The sequence below is a fragment of the Sinohyriopsis cumingii genome, chromosome 7 (assembly GCF_028554795.1).
Source record: "Sinohyriopsis cumingii isolate HCF-2022 chromosome 7, ASM2855479v2, whole genome shotgun sequence".
NCBI classification, from domain to species: Eukaryota; Metazoa; Mollusca; class Bivalvia; order Unionida; family Unionidae; genus Sinohyriopsis; species Sinohyriopsis cumingii.
Window position 1 is genome coordinate 93,355,836 of NC_142967.1, and position 22,662 is coordinate 93,378,497.

The 22,662-nt window shown below is 35.4% G+C and overlaps 1 protein-coding gene across 3 annotated transcripts; it reads left to right on the forward strand.

The window, feature by feature from the left end:
• The first annotated feature begins 13,532 nt into the window (after positions 1-13,532).
• Positions 13,533-20,232, forward strand: LOC149795730 (uncharacterized). Of its 3 annotated transcripts, XM_089965637.1 has the most exons (3): positions 13,559-13,617; positions 14,483-14,583; positions 16,805-20,232. In XM_089965637.1, exon 3 carries the CDS (start codon positions 16,808-16,810, stop codon positions 18,395-18,397), a length of 1,590 nt encoding a protein of 529 aa, XP_089821763.1. In that variant the 5' UTR covers positions 13,559-13,617; positions 14,483-14,583; positions 16,805-16,807; the 3' UTR covers positions 18,398-20,232. The 3 variants fall into 3 exon arrangements, with proteins under 3 accessions (XP_089821764.1, XP_089821763.1, XP_089821761.1); XM_089965638.1 differs by lacking the exon at positions 14,483-14,583 and having other exon boundaries at positions 13,533-13,617; XM_089965635.1 differs by lacking the exon at positions 13,559-13,617 and having other exon boundaries at positions 13,933-14,583.
• Positions 20,233-22,662: the final 2,430 nt, after the last annotated feature.

Consider the following 22,662-nt stretch of genomic DNA (forward strand, 5'->3'; position numbering starts at 1 on the left):
AGGGACTTAGTTACAACCCGTACTATAAATAGAATATTTTAGATCGAAAGGGAGCATTAAAAATCAGTTTATTTGGAAATAGTGTAATTTGTTGAATTATATGCATATCTGTTCGGCAAAGCATTATCAAGAACTAAATTTTACCAATATCAATTTTCTGCTAAGCACAAATGAAACCGTCACTACTTATCCAGAGTAAACGTTACCATCCCCAACCTTTCGACATCCGGTGGCACAGGGGCTCGTTACAAAGAAAATCAAGGGATGGGGGGTTCTAACCTGTAATAATATAACATTATATTATTACAGGTTAGAACCTCCATCCCTTGATTTTCTTTGTAACGAGCCCCTGTGTCCGGTATTCGATTTAAATTTACAATTTTTTACCCAGTTAAAAATATTTCTAAATGAAAATGTATTATTTCATCAAAATAGTACTCCAAATATCTGACAAAGGAAGAGTGACAGATTATCAGTTTATCACACGTATGTACATGGTGGCGCACAGGGGTTCGTTACAAAGAAAATTTGGAATATCCGTCCATGAATCAAGGGATTGGGGTTCTATTGTTACAGGTTAGAACCCCAATCCCTTGATTCATGGACGGATACTCCAAATTTTCTTTGTAACGAACCTTTGTGTGGTGGCGTATGGATAGGTAATTGGGGGAGGGGGGATTAGGTAGTCCTACAATGTAAGACGTAGCACATGTGGTTTTTTTAGTGCTATCACCCCTTAGAACAAAAATATCGGGTGATGTGTCTTACGTTGTAGGACTAGGGGATTGGGGTATTTTATGTGCACTCAAATATTGTGATGGCGACGAGTGATGTTTGTGTTTAGACAGACCCTCCATACTTGTTTTTAGTCGCTTTGTCCTTGTTGTTAAGCAATTCTCTGTGTTCCAAGATTCGTAGTCTAAATTTCCTCCGACCTTTCCTCGCTTAATTTTTGATTATTTGACAACCTCCACCAGTACAATGTTGGCAACAAAACGTCCAACTGGCCAAATGTAAATTCATTAAAAAATACAATGCAACAGTGATGCCAAAAGGGTTCATGTTTTGAGAGATATTGAATAGGGATCCACTAATCACCCCATTACTCTTGAGGAAAAGCAAAAAAGAAAAAAGAAAAGAAACCAAGACGCCACAAATTATGCTTAACAGTTGAAATTCCTTTCTCAAAATGTTAGAAATTATTGAATTTAATCTTAATTGCCACAAAATTGAAAATTAAAAATCATAAGCTGATTACAGTACCACACAGTAATGAAAGAGTTGTCCTTCATGCATTGGATTCTAGATACTTCTCTCATTAACTTGTGCACAACAGGGTCCAAACACATCACTATAAATGAGGTTACAAGAAAATGAACCTAAAAAACAAAAAGTTGGGTTGGAGGGTTGCCATCTCAACTGGACAGTGAGACACTGGGGATGGGAGGGGGTAAGTGAACAGGCCTGTTTAATGGAATGTTTGTTTGTAATTGCATTGGGAATAACTATTAATAAAGAGCCTTTGCTAATGAAGTTGTTTTGCTCTTTTGTAAAAATAACTTTATTTTAAAGATACCCATCCTCTGAAAGATTGCTAACAATAATGCTATATGAGGGTTAACAACCATCCTGTGTCTTGTGTATCACATCACTTTCTGTTGTTGTTGATTTACAACAAACATCCTGTGTCTTGTGTATCACATCACTTTTTGTTGTTGTTGATTTACAACAAAACAAGGTTTCTTTTTATATAAAAAATGAGGACATAAACAATAATCAATGTTGAAACATTGTTTTTTTATTGTTCATTTTGTAAAATAATGTTGCTTTGATTTTATTGCAAGTAATAGTGAAACCTCATCCCTGAAGAAATCTCACAGTGCCAGTTCAGGAATCTTAAGTTCATAACAAACTGGAATTTTCTTCAGCATTATAACCCATATCTGTGAAGCAAAACTTTTATTCCTAAATACTCATTTTGCTTGGCTGCTTTGTTGTTTTCAATCACACTTGTGAATGAGTAGGCTAATTTAAAGTAGATTAATTATATATCTTACATACTTTTATAATCTTTATAAGTGTTCATTTGATCAATTGAAATGAGTTGACCCAACACACAGCCTGACTACTAGCTTTTACACAGGTAGGATTTGCATGCTTTTCACTTTTATTTCATCCCCATTATTTGATTTGATACAAAACGTGTAATTATCATGATAATACAAAGCAGGCCTTTTATTTCAGAGTAACAATAAAACATATATTTCTGCAAGATGGAGATCAAACATGGTGGCACTTAATTAGTTCCTTACAGAAATGCTTGAAGACATAGTTGTGATTGTAGAATACATGTAACATTTTTCATGCTTGAATATAATGAGAGCATATTGCATTTATGATGATTAATGAAACATAATTAAAACACATTAAGAAAACATGAATTTTACTTGACAAATCTGATTTAATTGGTTATTTTATTAAAACACTGACACCAGTACACATTTGTTACATTTGTACTTTTCTAAATTTCATTGAATATTATTAATTTTACAGTGTTCTGAGAACAGTGTTTGGAAAGACCAATATATGGCTTCTTATCAAAAGTTGAGGATTTCATGATTCAAATTTCCATGTACTAAACAGAGTTTTGAACATTAAAATGAGTGATGTAGCAGGATTTCATTTACTGATTGTGATCACAATTCTCTAAATGTTCAGCAAATATTGACCAATTTTGGTGAGTGTTTCTTGCTGTTAAAAACTGGGGTTCATGTCTAATCGAATCTTATAAGCGGATTCACAAGTTATGAGGCAAGTGGTGTACTGAATAACAGTATTATGTTGCATATGGATAAATGATTAACAAATGCACTGTATCAATGCCAGGATAATATGCATTTTGTCAGACAACGGCATCCTTTTTTGTTCCCTTTTATGAGTTTATTGGATTAAACTAACTTGCGAAATGAGCGATAATGAAATTTAAATGTAGTGATGACTTTTACAGATAATATATTTCATTGTCAAAAGTGAAGTTTAACATTTAATTGTTAATGTTACCAGTACTTACAGTCTCAGTCTTTGTAAGAAATATGTAGTACACTGTGATTGAGATCTGTTTAACATTCCACTCTGTCATACAATTTACAAACAAATATAAACTGTACCTGTAATTTTTATTCTTACAGAGTTTGTAAAGAACTGAAGAAGTATTAGTGTAGTGCATCAGAGCTTAAATTTATTATACGTCTTTGTCATTAAAAGTTTTAATAGATTTTTGTAATATACAAAAAAACTAATTGAGAAATTTCATGCGGCACCTTATGATTCTGACTTATTTAAAGATTAGAAACGAGCTTTTAAAAATTTCAGACATACTAATGTAGTGCCCTGTGATTTTGCCTTTTTAATGTACAGTACTTTTTCAAATAAAAGTGGTTCACTTCTAATTTTCATGAATAGTTGCATCATTATCTAACATCTATGAGAGACAGAGAATTTTGAAAACTCAATTTTTTTTATTAAGGTCTTGTACATTTGTCAGACATGAATGAGAATCATATTATTTCTTTAATATTTCTTTGAATTTCTTTTCTTCTTTTGCCTGGCTTGAATTAAGTAAGGAAGATTTCTTTCCCTTGGCAATTACCAAAAAGGGGAAAAAACTCTACCTTACTGAATAATTAGTGGAGGAATTTACTAATTTGGCATCAGACACTAAAAGTATTGACTTTTCTTGTTTTTATTTAATTGTATACCATACGTATACCTTGGGTAGCTGATGACATTTTGGGACAGTCTTGGGATATTTTGGGACAGTCTTGGGGCATTTTGGGACAGTCTTGGGGTGTTTTGGTGTAGTCTTTAAGTCTTCAGATGGACAACATAAGAATATCATTCATTTGACCAGACAAGTCAGTGAAAGCTCAACTCAAAAGAAGATATTGCTCCCTATCCCCAAATTTATGTACATTCTTCATGTCCGAAGATCATTAATGACAACAAAGCGATCCTCACAGTGCAAAAACAAACCCATTCCCTATGAAATAACTTTTAAAAGCGTTGTGTATTAAACAGCTTGATGCAATTCAAAGTAATTGCATCATTGTTCATTTTGAGATATTCTGCTTGCCTTGAACTTAGGTTATCTACAGGACCACACTATTTGCAAGAAATTTTGAGCTTATTGGAAGCACATAGATGGACACAGTGATTTGGTTTTTAAAGCTGTCTTCTGTGTCTGCAGATGTTAAAGATGACATGAGTAGGTTCTAATTGTTCTGAGGTAATAAGAGTATTTGTATGTCTTTATTTATCCATTGATGATTTATTTCCCAAGTTAAAGCAGGCAGCCAATTTTTTCTAACCTGAGTGCTCTATTTTGGTCTATTTTTTTCTGTCATCTCTGATCTCGTTTATAAATAATCATCCATACCAACATGTTCTGCAATAGGTTAACTGTATATAGATGATATAATAGTATTTGTTCTGCATTATATTCACTTGTCTACTGCCATGAACGGCATTTGGGGGTGGCAAGTGGGGCGACCGCCCCAGGTCGCGCTCTTGAGGGGGCCCGGCGCTTCAGGCCTAAGGTCGTCCTTATGAGTTTGTCAAGCTATATTCTCCTGTAAATTGGAAACGCTGATACAGGCCGCACGTAATGCAGGCAAAGTTGAGAAGTCAAGTTGCGAACTCATCGAGACACCGATACTCTGGCCCCGCGCGGTCATGGTCGGCCCTAGGCCCCGCGTACTCCTAACGTCGCCTCTGTCTACTGCTGTAAGACGCATTTTGATTAGTCAAAAGTTTCTGTTCGTCCAGTGAATCTTTACTTAAGGAAAACATTTGGAAATTAAAACAAAAAAGCATGCTTGCCACACATGACATCTCAGTTGTTGATAGAGACTTTGACACAAAAATTTTGATATGTGAAAAGATACAAGAGACAGGAGCATGTTATGGCTCCCTGAGAAGGGAAAGCAAGAGTATTGATCCATTTCGTCTCATGGCGGCATGTTCGTTGGATCATTATAAGATTATGTGTGACCAGTCACTGGATGCTGGCAACAGGGCACCAAGGGCTGATCACTGGTCTTTGTGTACCAGTCACCAGTCAATGAAGTCCCATCAGGTGTACAGGAACAGGTATTGGGTTCATATCCCCCATTCTCCATTCTACGGATATATCCTGTTGGGGAACACACTTGTCCAACTAGTGAAGGGGATCAGATTGGCACTCCCCCCTTTCCCATGTTCCCTTTTTGTCCCAGTGGAATGTGAGAGCATTCATTCCAGGAAAATTAATCTTCCTTTCCATTACTGGTGCTATGGATGCCCCTGTCATTTCCTCAGAGTAGTTCAGATGCGGCAGGCCTGGACCTACATGTTCTGCTCATGTGAAATGAAACAGTATGAAGTATTTTGAGCTGCTGAGACTGGTTTCTTGCTAACTAATGCCTAAATGGAATCTTGTACGTATTTTCTCAAAACTCCCTTATGAACAACTGGATGAAGCTTACTTTGAGAACGTTGCCATAAAACAGTTTTCCTTCGGTCCTTAGCATCTGCAAGTCGTATTAAGCTTTAACTTTCTCTTTAGAAGAATGTTGTTTATGGTATAGTGACATTTATGAGTTTGTTTCTTTCCTTTATTAACTCCTTGCTTTATTAGCCCTGGTTCCTATAGAGATTCCCAGTCTCAGTCATATCTGTGGTGTGGATGATCAAAATGTGATGTGATGTGATGTGATTTTGATTTTTAACGTAGCTTTAACAATTTTTCAGTCATATCGCTACGATGTCTGCAATGTGGCAGTTTATAGTGATGTCTAGCACTGGGGCATCATGCCGCAGACATGTAGCATGATGCCCCACCAGTCACATTATCCTGACACCGGGCCGACCAGTCCTAACACTAACCTCTTAATGCTGAGCGCAAAGCGAGGCAGCTGTTAGTACCATTTTTGTAAGTCTTTGGTATGACTCGGCCGGGGATCGAACCCACGACCTCCCGCATCCGAGGCGGACGCTCTAACCACTAGGCCACCGGAGCGGTAGGATGATCAAAATAATCTTATGTTACGTGTTTAGGCTCGAATAAACAGTAACTCAAGAAAGAGTGAAAACAACAAGCTTTGAAAAAAATATAATAATTTATTTCCCTGGAAAATTCTGTTAATGATTTGTTTGTGATTTGGATTTTTTTAACGTAGCTTTAACAAGTTTTCAGTCATATTGCTACGATGTCTGCAGTGTGGCAGTTGATAGTGATGTCTAGCACTGGGGCATCATGCCGCAGACATGTAGCATGATGTCCCACCCAGTCACATTATCCTGACACCAGGCCGACCAGTCCCAACACTAACCTCTTAATGCTGAGCGCCAAGCGAGGTAGCTGTTAGTACCATTTCCCTAGAAAATTCCTTAAAACTTAAAAAAATGTGAACTTACGGTTTTAAGAATCAAATCCAAAAATAATCCAAGAATGATCCATGAATAAATTTTCTGAAGTCCTAATAACAAAATGTTCTAATGATTTACAGTCCTGCCGAAGAATCCAAGATGGAAGACGATGATGTATGCCTTAATCTGTAGTGTTGAAGTCTACAGTTCCTTGTAGAAACAAGAAATATCACTCCGGTTTGGAAATCAGAATAAATGTTTATAAAAGCTGTATTTGTTCAGGAATTTCACATGAGCACACGTATTTTCGAGGGGAAAAAAAGAATTAATCCTTTTGAATCCAAGTAATTTGAAATAACTCCAAACAACACAACAATCACTCTCCAATGTAATAGCTCAACTACTACTGAGAATAGCTCTCCAAAACAAAGGTTATGTCATATTTTAAAATGCAAAAGGGGATCACATGATCATGTTCCAGAACCTCGACGAAATTAATTTCTTGTTAAAGATCACGTACACCAAGTGTGGCTCTGACGAAAACCAATCATTTGACTCCAAGAAATACATATTTTTAAAAATTGATTACATAGTCCTATCATGACCTCGACAGCAACCGATCATTTTGAAATAGAAACAGAACTTATTTACATGGTTGCTACTAATTTTGAATCAAGGTCAGCATCTAGATCAACACCTGGTGTTTCCAAAACGAGCAGTCAATCTCAAACTATTTTCTGACAAAAGTATCATCTCTAGTGAATAAATAGCATGTAATGAAACATAAAAAAATTTAAAACTGACAAAAACAATTAAATTGAAATAAATATATATTAAATCAGATATAATTAAATAAAATATACATAACACTTCCCCCCATAAAGAAAAATAAAGATTTATTCATAAAACTTTTTTTACCACAGACTAATTATACATTAGGTTAAAAATAACATATAAATTGCATACAGTGTACATGAAATAATATTTGTTATACACCAGAAAGTGCGTCTGCTATTAAATTATCTTTTCCCTTGATGTCTGATATCAAGATTATATTCCTGTAACAACAAACTCCAGCTTAGTAGTCTTTGATTTTTATTTTTCATCTTGCTGATAAAGTAAGGGGTTTTGTGGTCACTAAACACAATAATCGAAGAAGCTTAACTTGGGTAAACTTCAAAATGTTGTAATGCTAGTATCAAAGCCAAACATTCCTTCTAGATTGTTGAATAATTGTTTTGGTGCTTATTTAATTTCTTAGAAAAATAGTACACTGGATGATCATTTTCATCTTCTTGAATCAAAACTGCTCCAGCCCCTACATCACTTGCATCAACAGACAGTTTAAATGATTGGCCAAAATTTGGAGCTGTAAGAACTGGCACACTTTTAAGTATGACTTTAAACTTGTGAAAAACCTCCTGACATTTTTCAGTCCAAAGGAACTTGTTTTTCTTACTCACTAAATTTGTCAGGGTTTCAGCAGTTATAGAAAAACTGTTAAAATTTTTTCGATAGTATCCGGCTATACCAAAAAATCGCCTCATTTGCTTTTTATTAACAAGCACGGGAAATTCAGAGATAGCCTTGACATTAGCATTTATATGTTTAACTTGTCCATGTCCCACTACGTGTCCTAGAAAAAGTTACACTAGCACGGAAAAAATAATTTTTAGATAAATTGTCAAACATGTATCTATGAGTCTGTCAAAGAATTTCCGAATTGTTGCTAAATGTTATTTCCAGGTGTCGTTGTAGATGATGACATCATCGATGTAAGCATCACAATTGTCTAGACCAGAGGTAACCATATTCATGAGACGTTGAATTGTACCTGGCGACCCTTTCATCCCAAACGGCATCACTTTGTATTGGTAAAGTCCATCTGGAGTCACGAATGCCAACATCTCCTTTGCTCTTTCTGTTAGTGGAATTTGCCAAAATCCTTTCAGACGGTCAATTTTGGTGACATACTTGGCATTCCCGATCTTATCAATATAGTCATCGAATCTTGGTAATGGGAATGAATCTGTGTTTTTGTCACACTATTCACCTTCCTATATTCAGTACACATACATAAAGCTTTATCTGGTTTTGGAACAAGTTTGCATGGTGACTTTTACTGGGCCCTATAAAATCATTCTCCAGCCAATGTTGAATTTCTTTTTTTCAACTATTCTTGTTTGAGAGGGTTCATCCTGTACGGGTGTTGTTTGACAGGTTTAGAATTTACAATTTCAGCGTCATGGAAAATTTTGTTCTTGTAGGAACATTTGGAAATAAGTGCTCATATTCAAATAATAACTGTTTAAGTGCATTTCTTTCTTGCTGTGGCAAATGTGAAAGTTTCTGGTCCAGATCTTTCATAATTTCTGAATTCCGAAGATTTGTCACTCCAATATCAGTAGAATCTGATGATATTCCTTCACTTAAATCTTCACTGAGTGGGACAGGTACAACTAAATTAATTGCATGTTTAACCTGGCTATAGCTTTCAATATACTGGTACTCCTATAATTTATTTAGATCCCAGGCGCACTAATATTATAATTTAACTCATTCATTTTCTTCTTAACTTTGTAAGGGCTGTACTATCTAATCTGAAGAAAAATTTGAAGAATGGGCAAGAGAGACAGAACTCCATTATTACCAAACTCAAAGGTTCTCTCCATTTTAGTTCGGTCAAACCATAATTTCACTTTTGGCTTGAATTGCTGAACACCAAATTCAAGCATAATAAGCTGAAAAGTTCCAGACCTAAAATTTGACCCTTGACCTGATTGAACAGATTTGGGAAGGCCTATTTGAGTAAAAGACTTTATCAAAGCTTTTACTATTATTTTAGATTTTATATTCCTCAAAGGAATTGCCTCTGGAAACCTTGTTGACGCAGACATAATAGTCAACAGTTATTGGTTACCTGACTTGGTCTTAGGTAAGGGACCAACACAATCTACCATAACTCTACTAAATAGTTCGTCAAAGGGAGGAATAGGTTGTAAATGAGCCTTGGGAATTTTCTGATTGGGTTTTCCTACCATTTGACAGGTATGACAAGATCTACAGTATTTACTAACATCACTTTTGATTATTGGCCAATAGACGTGAGTTAAGATCTTATAAGTTTTATTGATCCTTAAATGACCAGCCAGTGGAGTTTCATGGGCCAGTCTAAGTATTTCCTGTCTGCAAGGTTTTGGAACTACAATTTGATTGTTCACTGACCATTCGTCATCAGCAGGTACCTCGGAAGGTCTCCATTTTCTCATAACAATTCCATTTTTAATGACAGAACAGACATGAACTTCAGTAGCTTCAGTTTTACTAATGGCCATTTGAAACAAACAGGTCTTAGGATCTTTTTCCTGTTTGACGACAAGTGATTATCGTTTATCACCCTGATTAAAATACAGAGAATGAGTCGTTAAAAGAGGATCACTGTGATCAATACCTTCTGATTGATCCAAACAAGGAGTGAAAGTGACCTCATCAAAAGCCTGACCAATACATATGTCTGCTAAAGGAATACTTTCCTTATCAGCATCATTCTCAAGAGCTTTCTTTGCCATAGCTCTGGTAACTGCACAACTTGGAAATAAATCAGGGAATTCTTTTTCAATTGGATCGACTTTCTGATCCAAGCAAGGCTTGTCAGGTACAGTTGGATTAACCGCAAACTTGCCTCCAGCTAGGTCGTTGCTTAGTAATAAATGGATGCCCCCAACGGGTAAAACAGAGACTGTTCTGACTGTAACGGGTCCTAAGACTAAGTCTGATGACAAATTTACACAATGGAGAGGAACATTAACAATGCCGCACTCTACTCTCTGAATAAGAACACTGTCATCAGAAGACTTCTCAGAAAAAGGCAAAGTACCTGACAATAAGAGACTATGATTAGATCATGTGTCCCTTAAAATTGTAATAGGGATAGGATTGGCCGAATCACCCAACAGTGATATAGAACTTTTCGATATGAATGGTTCATAATTCTCCATAATAAAATCAGACTGGGGTTTATTAGACCCAACAAATGTATTGCTTTCAATACATGACCATGACCTTGACCTCTTAGAAATAAGAGCATTTGGAATAGGTCTGTCTTGATTCTGATGCCTATTTTTCAATTTGTAGCAATCAGAAATAACGTGTCCTTTTTCCTTGAAATCGGTACACATAGGAAGAGACTGATATTGAATGAAGCTTCTCTGAAGTTTGATTTTAAGAAGTTGTGCCAGTCTGAGTTTTAGAAGGACTTGTATTAGGCTGAAATACTTTTCTTCCCGAAGACTGTTGAGTACAAGTCTTATTTACAAAAGGAACTTGACGTGTTAAAGAATACTCATCAGCACCTCGAGCAACATTTTCCAAGGTTTCAATCTGATGCTCGTCAAGATAAGACTTAATGTCATTGTGGACACATTTTTTGAAATATTCAAGTAATACAAGTTGTTTGAGACTTTCATAATCTCGTTCAGCTTTCTTGGCTAAGCACCATCTATCAAATATCTGCTCTTTTTCTCTAACAAATTCGACATGAGTTTGTCCAGCTTCTTTTCTATAGTTTCTGAATTTTTGCCGATAAGCTTCAGGGACTAACTCATAATCCCTTAGGATGCATTCTTTAACCACATCATAGTTACCACTTTGGTGAACTGACAGTGAAGTGTAAATATCACTAGCCTTAACAGTGAGTACACATTGTAATAACCGAGTCCAATGCTCCTTTAACCACTTTAAATTTTCAGCAACTTTTTCAAAACGAGTAAAGTAATTGTCTACTTCTTTTTCTCTGAAAGGGAGCACTAACCTAATATTCTTTCGAAGATCAAAACTGAAATTTGGATTTGAAGTATGAATTTGCTTTCCACTTGCCAGTTCCATTTCTTTCATTCTACATTGATATTCTCTCTCTTCCTTCTCTCTTTGCATTTGCATCTCTCTCTCTCTCGCATTTGTTCTTTTAGTAACTGCATTTGTCATTCTTTCTCTTTTTCTTTCGCTTGTAAATGCATGTTTTTATTTCTTTCCTGTCGCTCTCTCTCCTCTTTCTCATATTGTAACTGCATTTGTTTTTCTTGTAACTGCATTTGTCTTTCTTTTTCTTCTGCTTGTAATTGCATTTGTTTTTCCCTTTCTTCTATCTGAAGCTACAGCTTCCTCAACTCCAATTCCATAGTGTATTTTGATTCTAATTCCTTCACTTTTATGTCAGAGTCTGATACAGATTTACTGATCGAAACCAAAGAACTTTTATCCAAAACATTCTTTTCTACCAAATACTGAACCAAAATATTTCTTACATCCTGTTTCATTAAGAAAGCCCTTACCTCAGAAAGATCCTATTTTCTGGCAAGTTGAATAAATTCATCTTTTTGAAAAGATCTAATTGTTCCTGGGTAGGATTTGAAAGAAAGATTTCCACTTTTGATGACATTTTAGAAATAGCTTGCCAATTTCACTAAAAATTTCAAAAACATGGGAAATTGAAATTTCAAAAAGTAAAGTCTTCTGAAATATTCTAGCCAAGATTCAAAATTATCCCCGGACGAGCCCCCAATTCTTTTGTAACGTGTTATAAAGTCGAATAAACAGTAACACAAGAGTGAAAACAACAAACTTTGAAAAAAAAATATAATAATTTATTTCCCTGGAAAATTCTGTAAAAATAAAAAGAATGTGAACTTACGGTTTTAAGAATCAAATCCAAACATAATCCAAGAATAAAATTTTTGAAGATCTAATAACAAAATGTTCTAATGATTTCAAGTTCGAGTTCCGACGAAGAATCCAAGATGGAAGAAGATGACGCATGTCGTAATCTCTAGTGTTGAAGTCTACAGTTCCTTGTAGAAACAAGAAATATCACTCCGGTTTTGGAAATCAGAATAAATGTTTATAAAAGATGTCTTCGTTAAGGAATTTCACAAAAGGACACGTATTTTCCAGGAGAAAAAGAATTAATCCTTTTAAATCCAAGTAATTTGAAATAACTGCAAACAGCATAACAGTCACTGTCCAGTGTAATATCCCAACTACTACTGAGAATATCTCTCCAAAACAAAGGTTATATCGTATTCTAAAACGCAAAAGGGCTCACATGATCATGTTCAAGAACCTCATCGAAATTATGTACTTGTGAAATATCATGTATACCCAGTGTGGCCCTGAGGAAAACCAATCATTTTACTCTAAGAAATAATTTTTTTTTGTTTTACATCTTTAACATGTAGTCCCATCATAACCTCGACAGCAACCAATCATTTTAAAATAAAAATATAACTTATTTACGTGGTTGCTACTAATTTTGAATCAATGTCAGGATCTAGATCAACACCTGGTGTTTACAAAACGAGCAGTCAAGGTCAAACTATTTTCTGAAAAGGGTATCATCTCTAGTGAATAAATTTACATTACAATAGCATGTAATGAAAAATATAAAATAACAAATTAAAACTGACAAACAAAGAATTAAATTGAAATAAATATATATTAAATCAGATATAATTAAATCAAATATGCATAACAATAGACTTCTCCGCCAAGTTTGAGTATTTGGGTTCTATTTGACTGCATCAAATTGAGAAGAAGTATTTGGAAAAGCCTCTCCCTGCTTATTAATGACTAGACAGATATCTCATCATGCACCATTTCCTGTCGTCCTACAATGTAAGACATAGCACACGTTTTTGTTTTAGTGCTATATCTTACTATCCAAATAACGGCCTTGTATTGCGTGTTCCGATGTCGTTGGCATCGAAATGAGTAATGAAAGTTTCAGGAACATCCCACACCCTTGGCAGCCTATAGCAAACAATCTTCCACTAATGTATGTGTAATTAATATGTTTACTGTGCTGTCTTTATCCTGGCGAAATGAAAATATGATATTAGCAAACGGACGCATTTTCACGTTCCGTAGACATACATTTGAATTTCTTGCAATGCGACGATAGTCGAGGTATGCCGAAGTAAGTTAAAGTAGGTTCATGTTTGGGATATATTTCTTGAACGAAACGAACCATTGCTTATAGTTCCAATAGATATAATATATTTTTATTCGTTTCGTTAAAGAATAATATTTTAACTTAACCCGATTTCGGCATTCCCGGCTTTTATCACTTTCTAACCAACTGAAATGTAGGCCAACGAAACTTGAAAACGGGTTCATTTATTTGTGAGAATTTGAAGATATTAGAGAAAAGACATCATAGTAAGTAAAGTCTCATTAAAACATTATGACTTTACTTTGTAGAAAAGCGTCGTTATTTTAGTTGTCAGTTGTGTGAAATATTGCTGAAAATTTGACTTTCGTAACGATGTTAGTCGACATCAAAACACGCTACACAGCGCCGTTAATTAGGCTGTAAGACCTTGACACCCACAACATAAATATCAGCGTCGAGGTCTTACATGTAGGACTACATTTCGAGGTGAATTGTCTTCATTATCAAGAGAGTCTGTAAGTCCCTCACTAGTGTGAGGGACCTTTTGTTCATGAGAATGAAAACCCGTGAAGTCAGGATATATTGCTACTAAATGGGCCCAGGTTAACAATTTGCCACTGAAGCAAGTTATGAGAGCAGTATTTTGGTGATGATAGTCTATTTACTTCTCCTATTACTGGAGAAAACTAAGTTTTTCCTTGGGTGCAATATTTATGGCAAAAATGGGACCCAATCTGCTGCCAACTTACAGTAGTGATACCTCTTACTGTAGGGCACAGGGGTTCATTACAAAGAAAATTTGGAGTATCCGTCCATCAATCAAGGGATGGTGATTCGAACCTGTAACAATCAGCACCAAATTTACCAAAATCAATATTTGTTTTTGCCACCAAAATTTAAACGTATCACAGTGTACATTAAAAATATTTACTGCGGACTCGAGGTTGTTCGGATCTTACCTTTCGGTCAATGGTGAAATCCAAGAATATCCGAATGCACAACGGCACTGCCCGACGTTATTTTACAGACGTCAAAATCGGCGAGCAATTATTGCATTTTCTCCATTATGTCACAAACTAAACGAAGTGTGTCGAGCTCTTTTTAAAATTTAACTATTTCTGATTATGACAGGCTTATTTTGGAAATCAGCAGACGCAATTAGGATAAACTAGCATTGTTGGAACTACTGAGGGGTGCGGACTGGTGTCTTCCCTTGTGTTATATTGTTACAGGTTAGTACCCCTCATCCCTTCATTCGTGGACGGATACTCCAAATTTTCTTTGTACGGTACACCTGTAACGGTGACCACAACCCTCCGCTCGATTCGACTTTTCTCAAGCGTCTTTTATCGCTTCAGAATCGCAAGAAGACTGAAAAACTACACATATATATTTAGTACTAATATTAGTACCCTTACTCGTACCTCGTGGACAACCACAACAAAATCAAGTTGAGGCTACGACATCGTAGCTAATATATATTCAAAAGACAGTGACGTACGGAGGTTTGTGGTCACCGTTGAACTTCTTGTCACTTGTTCATTTATAATTCCGATAAGGTGATTTCATGTTGTAATAGATTTCGCCGTACTTTATTGATAAAACGTCTTCATTTATGTACCGATAAGGTGATTTCATGTTGTCAGAGATTTCGCCATACTGTATTGATAAAACGTCAGACTCCTGTGATGTAAGTGATCCAATAGTGATAGGCAAGTATTGTGTTTAAAGATTAGTTTTACCCAACCACCAACAAAATTACATTTCAAATTACTATTATTTGACTATTTTTCAAGGTATACCAACTTCTGTGGATTTTGTAGCAGTTAAAAGACCAATAATCAGTATTCCTTTACACAAATTTAAATAGCAGAAACAATGTATATATCCACAAAAATAAGCAAATTCATGTTATGCATTGTTTGTAAGAGCACAAAAGAATCATAGAAAAGATGGCATGATATTTTCTAACATTTGTTTTCAGTACATTTTGTACTTGATTCTTAATAATTTTGATGATTTTGTTGCATAAAAGTTTAATTCTTGGGTCTCTCAACTATAAAAATAATTGTTTAAATGTTTTTTTCTTGTAAATGCCTGTAGAAAAGGCCCAATCTGATTACAGTCAGATTTATACTGTTTTACTTGAATATCTGACAGCAACTGCTTAGGGGTCATGTTCTGTTCTTCTTGTTGTTGTCATGGGGTTTAACGCCATTTTTCAGCACACGATAGGCTATGTATGGCAGCCAATATTAATGGTGAAGAACCCGGTAAAACCCCGGGAAGAACGACTCACCCACGAGAAGCTACTGGCAAGCTTTCTCACATACCCACATTGGCTGAAGTCATGTTCTGTTAACTTGTGTTATTACCATAATTGCTAATTTTATTAATGAATCAAATGAAGTCTTATATCTTCACTTTTGGAGACTGAGTAGTGCATGAATGTGTACTGAACGATTTGATTCACTTTCATATTTTTGAAAGCTGTATTAACATTGGCTGATTCAAAGGTCACCAGAACATGACCCTTAAGTGGTTGTTGTCAGATCTTCATATAGGACAGTGGAGATCTGATTTTAATCAGATTGGAAAGGGCCTCACATATGGGACAAATGGTACTGAAACAGTAGGATGTTTTGTGAAATAAACCATCAATTGCTGTTAGAATAAATTGTATACATTAATAGAGAAAAGATTTAATAAAAATTGTGCAGTGAATAGTAGTGATGTCAAGATACATGTATTAGAAATTGAAATGATTGACGTACAGTTTGGTGTGGAATTGTTAAGGCTTATGATATACTGAAAACATAAAAATTATTGTTTCTTGCCTTTACATTTGTATGCCATAAGCCATCAAAACATTTTTCTAAAAATGAATACTCATTTCTTCAAGAAGGATACCCATAAAATGAATGTTTTGTACCATATGGATCAGCACACATTACCTACAGGTTTTCACTATTTCTAAATTATTGGGCTGAAGATTTATCATTTTCATGGGCAGACATATGTGGTACAGTTCACCAGTTTTGAAGTTTATTATCAATTTCAGCACAATTTATTCTTCACCCCTTTTCTTGAGCAAAATAGGTATTTTAGAAACAGAGGTGTTCAATATTTTTCCTCACACACTACGTTTATTGAAACATTTTAGCCTAGATACATGTATGTGGTTATTGTATATACAAAATATACTTTTACTTGTTTCCTTCCTCTCTCTTTTGGTATGCATTGATACAAAATAGTGTCAAAAAATTTATTTTGGGAATTGCATTCATGATTGCTTAATCTCCCATCCACAGATATTTTGGTAGAAAGATCTTGATATTGAAGGAATGTATTTATTTTGCCACATAAGAAAAACATGTTATAAAGAACTTAACCAAAGTGCAGGTAAACACATGTCTTTGACTGCATTTACATCTTGTTTTGTTTTAATCTCAGGACATGATGAACACCTTACATCAAAACTCTGATCCTGAAGTTGCCAGTGGGGTCCTATACACATGTCTTGACTCAAGTTTCTACTGTTTATGTCCTACGTTGGACAGCAAGGAAATTCAGATGTCAAAGAGAATGAAAATTCCAAAGGACAGGGACTGGGTCAATGGTGTCTTTTTCAGGTGCAATTTGTGCATCAGAACTCTTCACTGGAGAAAAGCTGTTGAAAGGCACATGGTCCAGAATCACAATTTTAACCTGCTTTATCTATGTCCTCACTGTAAAGAAGAATTCACTCAGTTTGTGGAGACCAAAAGACATATGGCATTGAAACACAGAGACTTCAATTATACAACAATTGAAATGAGTGAGGTCACAATTATCAGAGATGACTTGATAAAAAGAGGTAAAGATGAAATCCAGGAAACTGTAGTTCTCTCAGATGCCTCAGACAATGAAAGTATCACGACAGATGATGAAAAAACAGGAACAGAAATTTTTTTAACAGATAGTCAAAAGAAAGGTTCTGATCCTCATGCAGGGGAAGATGAGGAAATTATGGTAAAGGAATTTACTGTGAACGAAAGCATAAGAATTACTGTTGATCAGGAAACTACCTTTCAGAAATCTGCAAAAGTTGATTTTAAGACTCTGTCAGTGTCTAAAGATATTCTTGAAGGAAAGTGCGGGTGTCAGTGTGGTGTTTGTGGAGCTGTGTTTGCATGGCGTAAATGCTTACATCGCCACCTTCAAGCATACCATCAAATGACACTAATGTTCAGGTGCCGATTGTGCTTCAAAATATATTTTAAATTCAGAGATGCTTTCATTCATATTTACAGTATCCATAATGATGGTGACATGCCAGATCCTAAATCCATACTCCTTCTTGGTGTGAAAGATGAGGAGGGACACAGCAGTGACCATGCCCAAGATACCAGTGTTTCTAGAATTGTTCAGAATCAAAATGTAAATGGAAAAGCTATAAATAAAGAAGCAGATTGGAATAAAAGACTTACAGGTTTATCTGTCACATACGCTGATACACCAGATAAATCTGTGGCAGTATCTTTTGATGTCAGTGATAGTTCTATTGCTGGAAATTCAGAATCAGAGTCTGGCTCATTTTCAGGGAGAAAAAATAAAACTGAATCAGAGATGAATACGAATGAATGCTTACAGTTGAATGAAGCTTTTCAAGCAAGAAAATTCAGCAAGAATAAAACCAGATTAAATTCATTCCCTGTTGATGACTGGGACAGGGGACTGACATGTCAGTGCAGTGTAAGTGGTTGCACTCGGGTCTTCAGCTGGAGGAAGAGTCTCATGCGCCACATGAAAGATGTCCATAACACTAAACTCTTCCTATCATGTAAGAAGTGCAAACATTCACAGTTTGAAGCTCTTTCAGTATTGAAGAAGCATATTCGTAGAGTTCATGGAAATGAAAAGAATTTTGAGGTTGGCTTTGTGAATGCCATAGTTATTGGAAGAGGAAATATAGAAGTTTTAGAATCACATGCAAGGGAAAGAGAAGATATAACTATACGTGAAGCCCATCAAGAGCCTACAGACAGTAGCCATCATAATCCTTAGTCATCATAAAGTATTATGGCAGATATATCTGCTACAATACATGATGAAATCAGTAACATTTGAGGACATTTTTCATGCAGGTTATTACATAACAAAGTTTCTGGATTTTTTTTAACTTATCAGCATCTCCAGCAGGATTCTTGATAGGATTTTGAAACTTAGTCCAGGACTCCTTCCTTGTTAAACATTTGCAGTCTCAGTCCTAAAACTGCGAGTCCCAGTAATTTAGAACAGTATGTGTGTATTGTTGTGCCACCAATATATATATATATATATATATATATATATATATATATATATATATATATATATATATATATATACACATACACACATACATACATACATCAGATTGCTAATGCTCATTCATTGTGAAATATTTAGTATAATTTAAAAAAATAAGGACAGTTGATAATTGTGATTTTCTATGTTATTGCATTTCTAAAAATTCTCAATGCCTTTACCTTTGCCATTCTTTAATTTTATGTGCAGCTAGAATGTAGCAAGGAAGAGATAATACTTTCTTTTCTATAATAAATGAATTGGTTAGTTTAATTCCATTTAAAATGTATACATTTTCCAAGATGCTTGAAGAAGAATATATGATGATATTCCATTCACTTTTATGCATGTATAGAGGATTTATGTTTTCTTTTTGTAGATGTCAGAAATTATTTCAGAAGTGAACATTGTAATGCTGAAAAATTGTAATGTCACAAGAGGCAAAATCATGAATGACAATACAAAATTTTTCCACTGGTGAAATATTTCTCTCACTGATGCATCTTAGTATCCTATTATCGGATATAGAATAAGTTAAAATATAAATTTGTTGCTGATGTAACAGTTGCATTCTGTTTTGTGTTACCCAGTCAAGACTTGTATTACTTCCCTTGGGCTGCAGTGTTATCATCAATATTGTCAATACTTTGTTTCAAATTTGTTTTAACTTTTAAAGTTTTTTTTACATCAGATTGCAAAAACAATACAAAATGCTTCATGGATCCCTTAGTATTATAGTAGTGTTAGATTGGGCATTTTAGATTTTGACAGCTGAGTTTGATAATCTCCTTCTATACCCCATGCCTTTACTACTTTTACCTTGTTTGTCACATCAGTTCATATGCCATGGAACAATAAGCAAACAATCAGAAATAAATTACCATGCCAACGACCAGACAGAAACAAACAAAACAAGCTACATCAACACTGCCAATTGTATCACAGCAAATTTCTGCTCAGTTGCTATGGTTTCATTGGCTTGCTAAGGTGGGCCAAAGATGAAATGCAATTATTATAATAATTTTTATAAAGTCCATTTCACAGCTTACTAGCATGCATAAGTATGGGCCTATATTCTGGGCTGTTACTGGTACTTTACTACAAATGTTGAGATTCCTTTTACATGGAACTAAATACTACTGCTTGAATACGATTATTGATTTCTATTAAACGCAGTAATATTCCATTCATAAAATGTTCATGTATATCGACTGTGGCAGAAATTGTGTGGAAATGTATAATACAACTGCCGTGATATATTATAAAAATTATATAGATAAATGCATATAGTATTTTGAAAGAATTTATGAGCATATCAAATTCTGGGTTGACTGGAGCAATAGAGTGCTTATAATGTAAGAGAAAAGATTAAGTTTATAATGTAACAGAAAAGTTGTATTCCCTGTTTCATTAAATCAGTTGAGGGTTGACACTGCTTGACAACAAGCAATTGATAATTCCCATTAGTTTTACCACTTATGCACACGAAAATCACTCGATGAATATGATACGCATTGATGTACAGTTGCATTAAAATGAATTTAGTGGTAGTTCATCATCTTGACTTGGTTCTTTTCGCACCAATGCTGTGATAGGAGGTTTTTCTGCACAGTCACCAGCTATGCCATAGCAGAAGCTTGCTGACCGACATAGCCAATGCATTTGATTAAATGGAACTTTTTGGCCAGTACATAGATGCATGCAAAACAGATCAAAGAAATATTACAGTTGAGACAGATTGCATGGGAAGAACTCGTAGTGAGCTTGGAACAAATGTATGCACCACTTATCAAACAATTAAAGGAAATTGTGTCCAATACCACAGAAACCGGAACAAAGAAAGTCATGGAAACCACTGCCAAGATGATGGGAATAGGAAAAACACCTGGTCTGATCATGTGTGTGCCATTACAATTAGGACAAATTCCAAAAAGGTTAGAGAACATGCAAGAGGATGTAGGAAAAGTAATTGGGAATCTTCCACAACATGACACACTTGAGTACAATTCTAAGTTAGTCACACCACTTCAAAATCTTAATGAAGTTACGTGGCAGATAATCTTTGTCATTTTCCTACAGTTTGTCTGGAACATACTTGGTCCAAAATAATGAATTTATATGATAAAAGAGTCTGAACTACCTGCGGTTACGTGATCGGGTTTAATCAACAGGGAATGAGACTAATGGTTATTCAAAGGGTGGACTGAATTAAAACAACCATAGAGTGATAATCCTATTTGGAATGATTTCATAAAATTGTAAAGTTCACTAAAAACATGGGCGAAGAAAAAGATTAAGTCATATTGATATTGATTTCTGCAAGAAATTCTTGCAAAACATCTATGGGGTTGTGTGGGAACCTCAGTAAGAGGATCTGCAACAAGGAAAAAGAACAATATTTCTCCATAACAGAACAGGAACCGCCCAAACATGGAAAAGGCATGGATAGTCCTACACGCAAATGTTGAAATTCAAAATGGCCACAGGACATGGGGTTTGTGTTATTCCACGTTGATTTACTGGTCACCAAACAAAGGATTTGCTCGGGAAATATAATGTACATATCGACGAAAGAACCCCACATCCGACGTTAGCTCCGTAGCCGCGAGACATACCAGTAAGTGTATAAAATATACACCAGTTTGTGCAGCCAAAATTGGCTGCGCAGATTTGCAGGTTTTAATGAATACTTGATATCATCCCCAAAACCGAAAAAATATTATCAAGGGGAATGGCTGATTTATCGGCCTATCACATCTAGGGCTCTCGAAGGCAGTACGTGCATAGATAAAAAAAAATATGTAGGTTTTTGCAGCAGATAACATTGAAATGGTTCATAAAATTTAAAATAAAATAGAATAAAGCTGTTCATTTATTGCCATATTAGTCATAAAGTATTAAAATATCTCTGCATACTTATGAAGAAAAAAATCAATTAATTTACTCTCCCTGTCTCTCTCTCACTCACACACACACACACACACACACACACACACACACACACACATACATAGTGGTGTCTCAACATTGCATATTTTCTTTATGTCTTCTTCGGGGCCCCGAGTGGTTGAGTGGTCTAAAGCGCTCACCGTTACGGACCACTGCCATCTCACCTTTGTCTGCGTGGGTTCGAGTCTCGGGTTCGGCCAATGTGCGTATGTGAGAAAGCTTGCCAGTAACTTCTCGTAGGTCAGTGGTTGTTACGAAATGCCCGATATGGCTCATTTAGTCTTCCATACTTTTCATATAATTGGGTTGTCTTGTTTCACGCGCCGTAATATTTCTGTAAATGTAATTTTTCGTCGTATCGCGTGACGCTTTTATTGCTCGCGCGGCACGTGCGAAATAATGTATTATTGCGCACTACTATATATATATCGGGTAGAGATATTGAAGGGCACAGCCAATATAGAGGGAAGCTCTAAACATATTCAGCTGTCGGGCAGGTGCCATTGTAATTTAGTTAAAGGCAAACAGTTGGGTGAGTCGAATGTTTTTTAGTCAACTCTTTTTATTATTTACAATAATTATTCAGTTTCGTAAAAGCACGTTCATTGTTGTATTATATAGTCACATCGTTTATCGTATTTGCAATTCAGTTTATTAAGATATAACCTTGGCAATGTGGTAGCGAGTTAATTTCATCTAGTCGCTATCACGACTAATGTGGAAAACATATTATGTATGTATTAATGTCATAGCATTACGTGTATTTATTTTTATTGCATAGCATTCCTATGTCATACTTCGTACCTATCGTATATTCTTAAAAGTAGTTGCAACAAAACCCATTCCAATTAAATTAGACTATTGGAAAGGTGTGTTTATTTTCCATATTCAGCTCGCCGGTTATGAGCAGCCGGAGGGGCTTGTGGATACCATGACGTCTGGTGTACCATTACTAGTATAACCCACCGATTCAGTGCCAACGTACGGGTACAAGTGCGGAGGGGAAAGTGACCGTGCCAGAGAGAAGGCCGTGT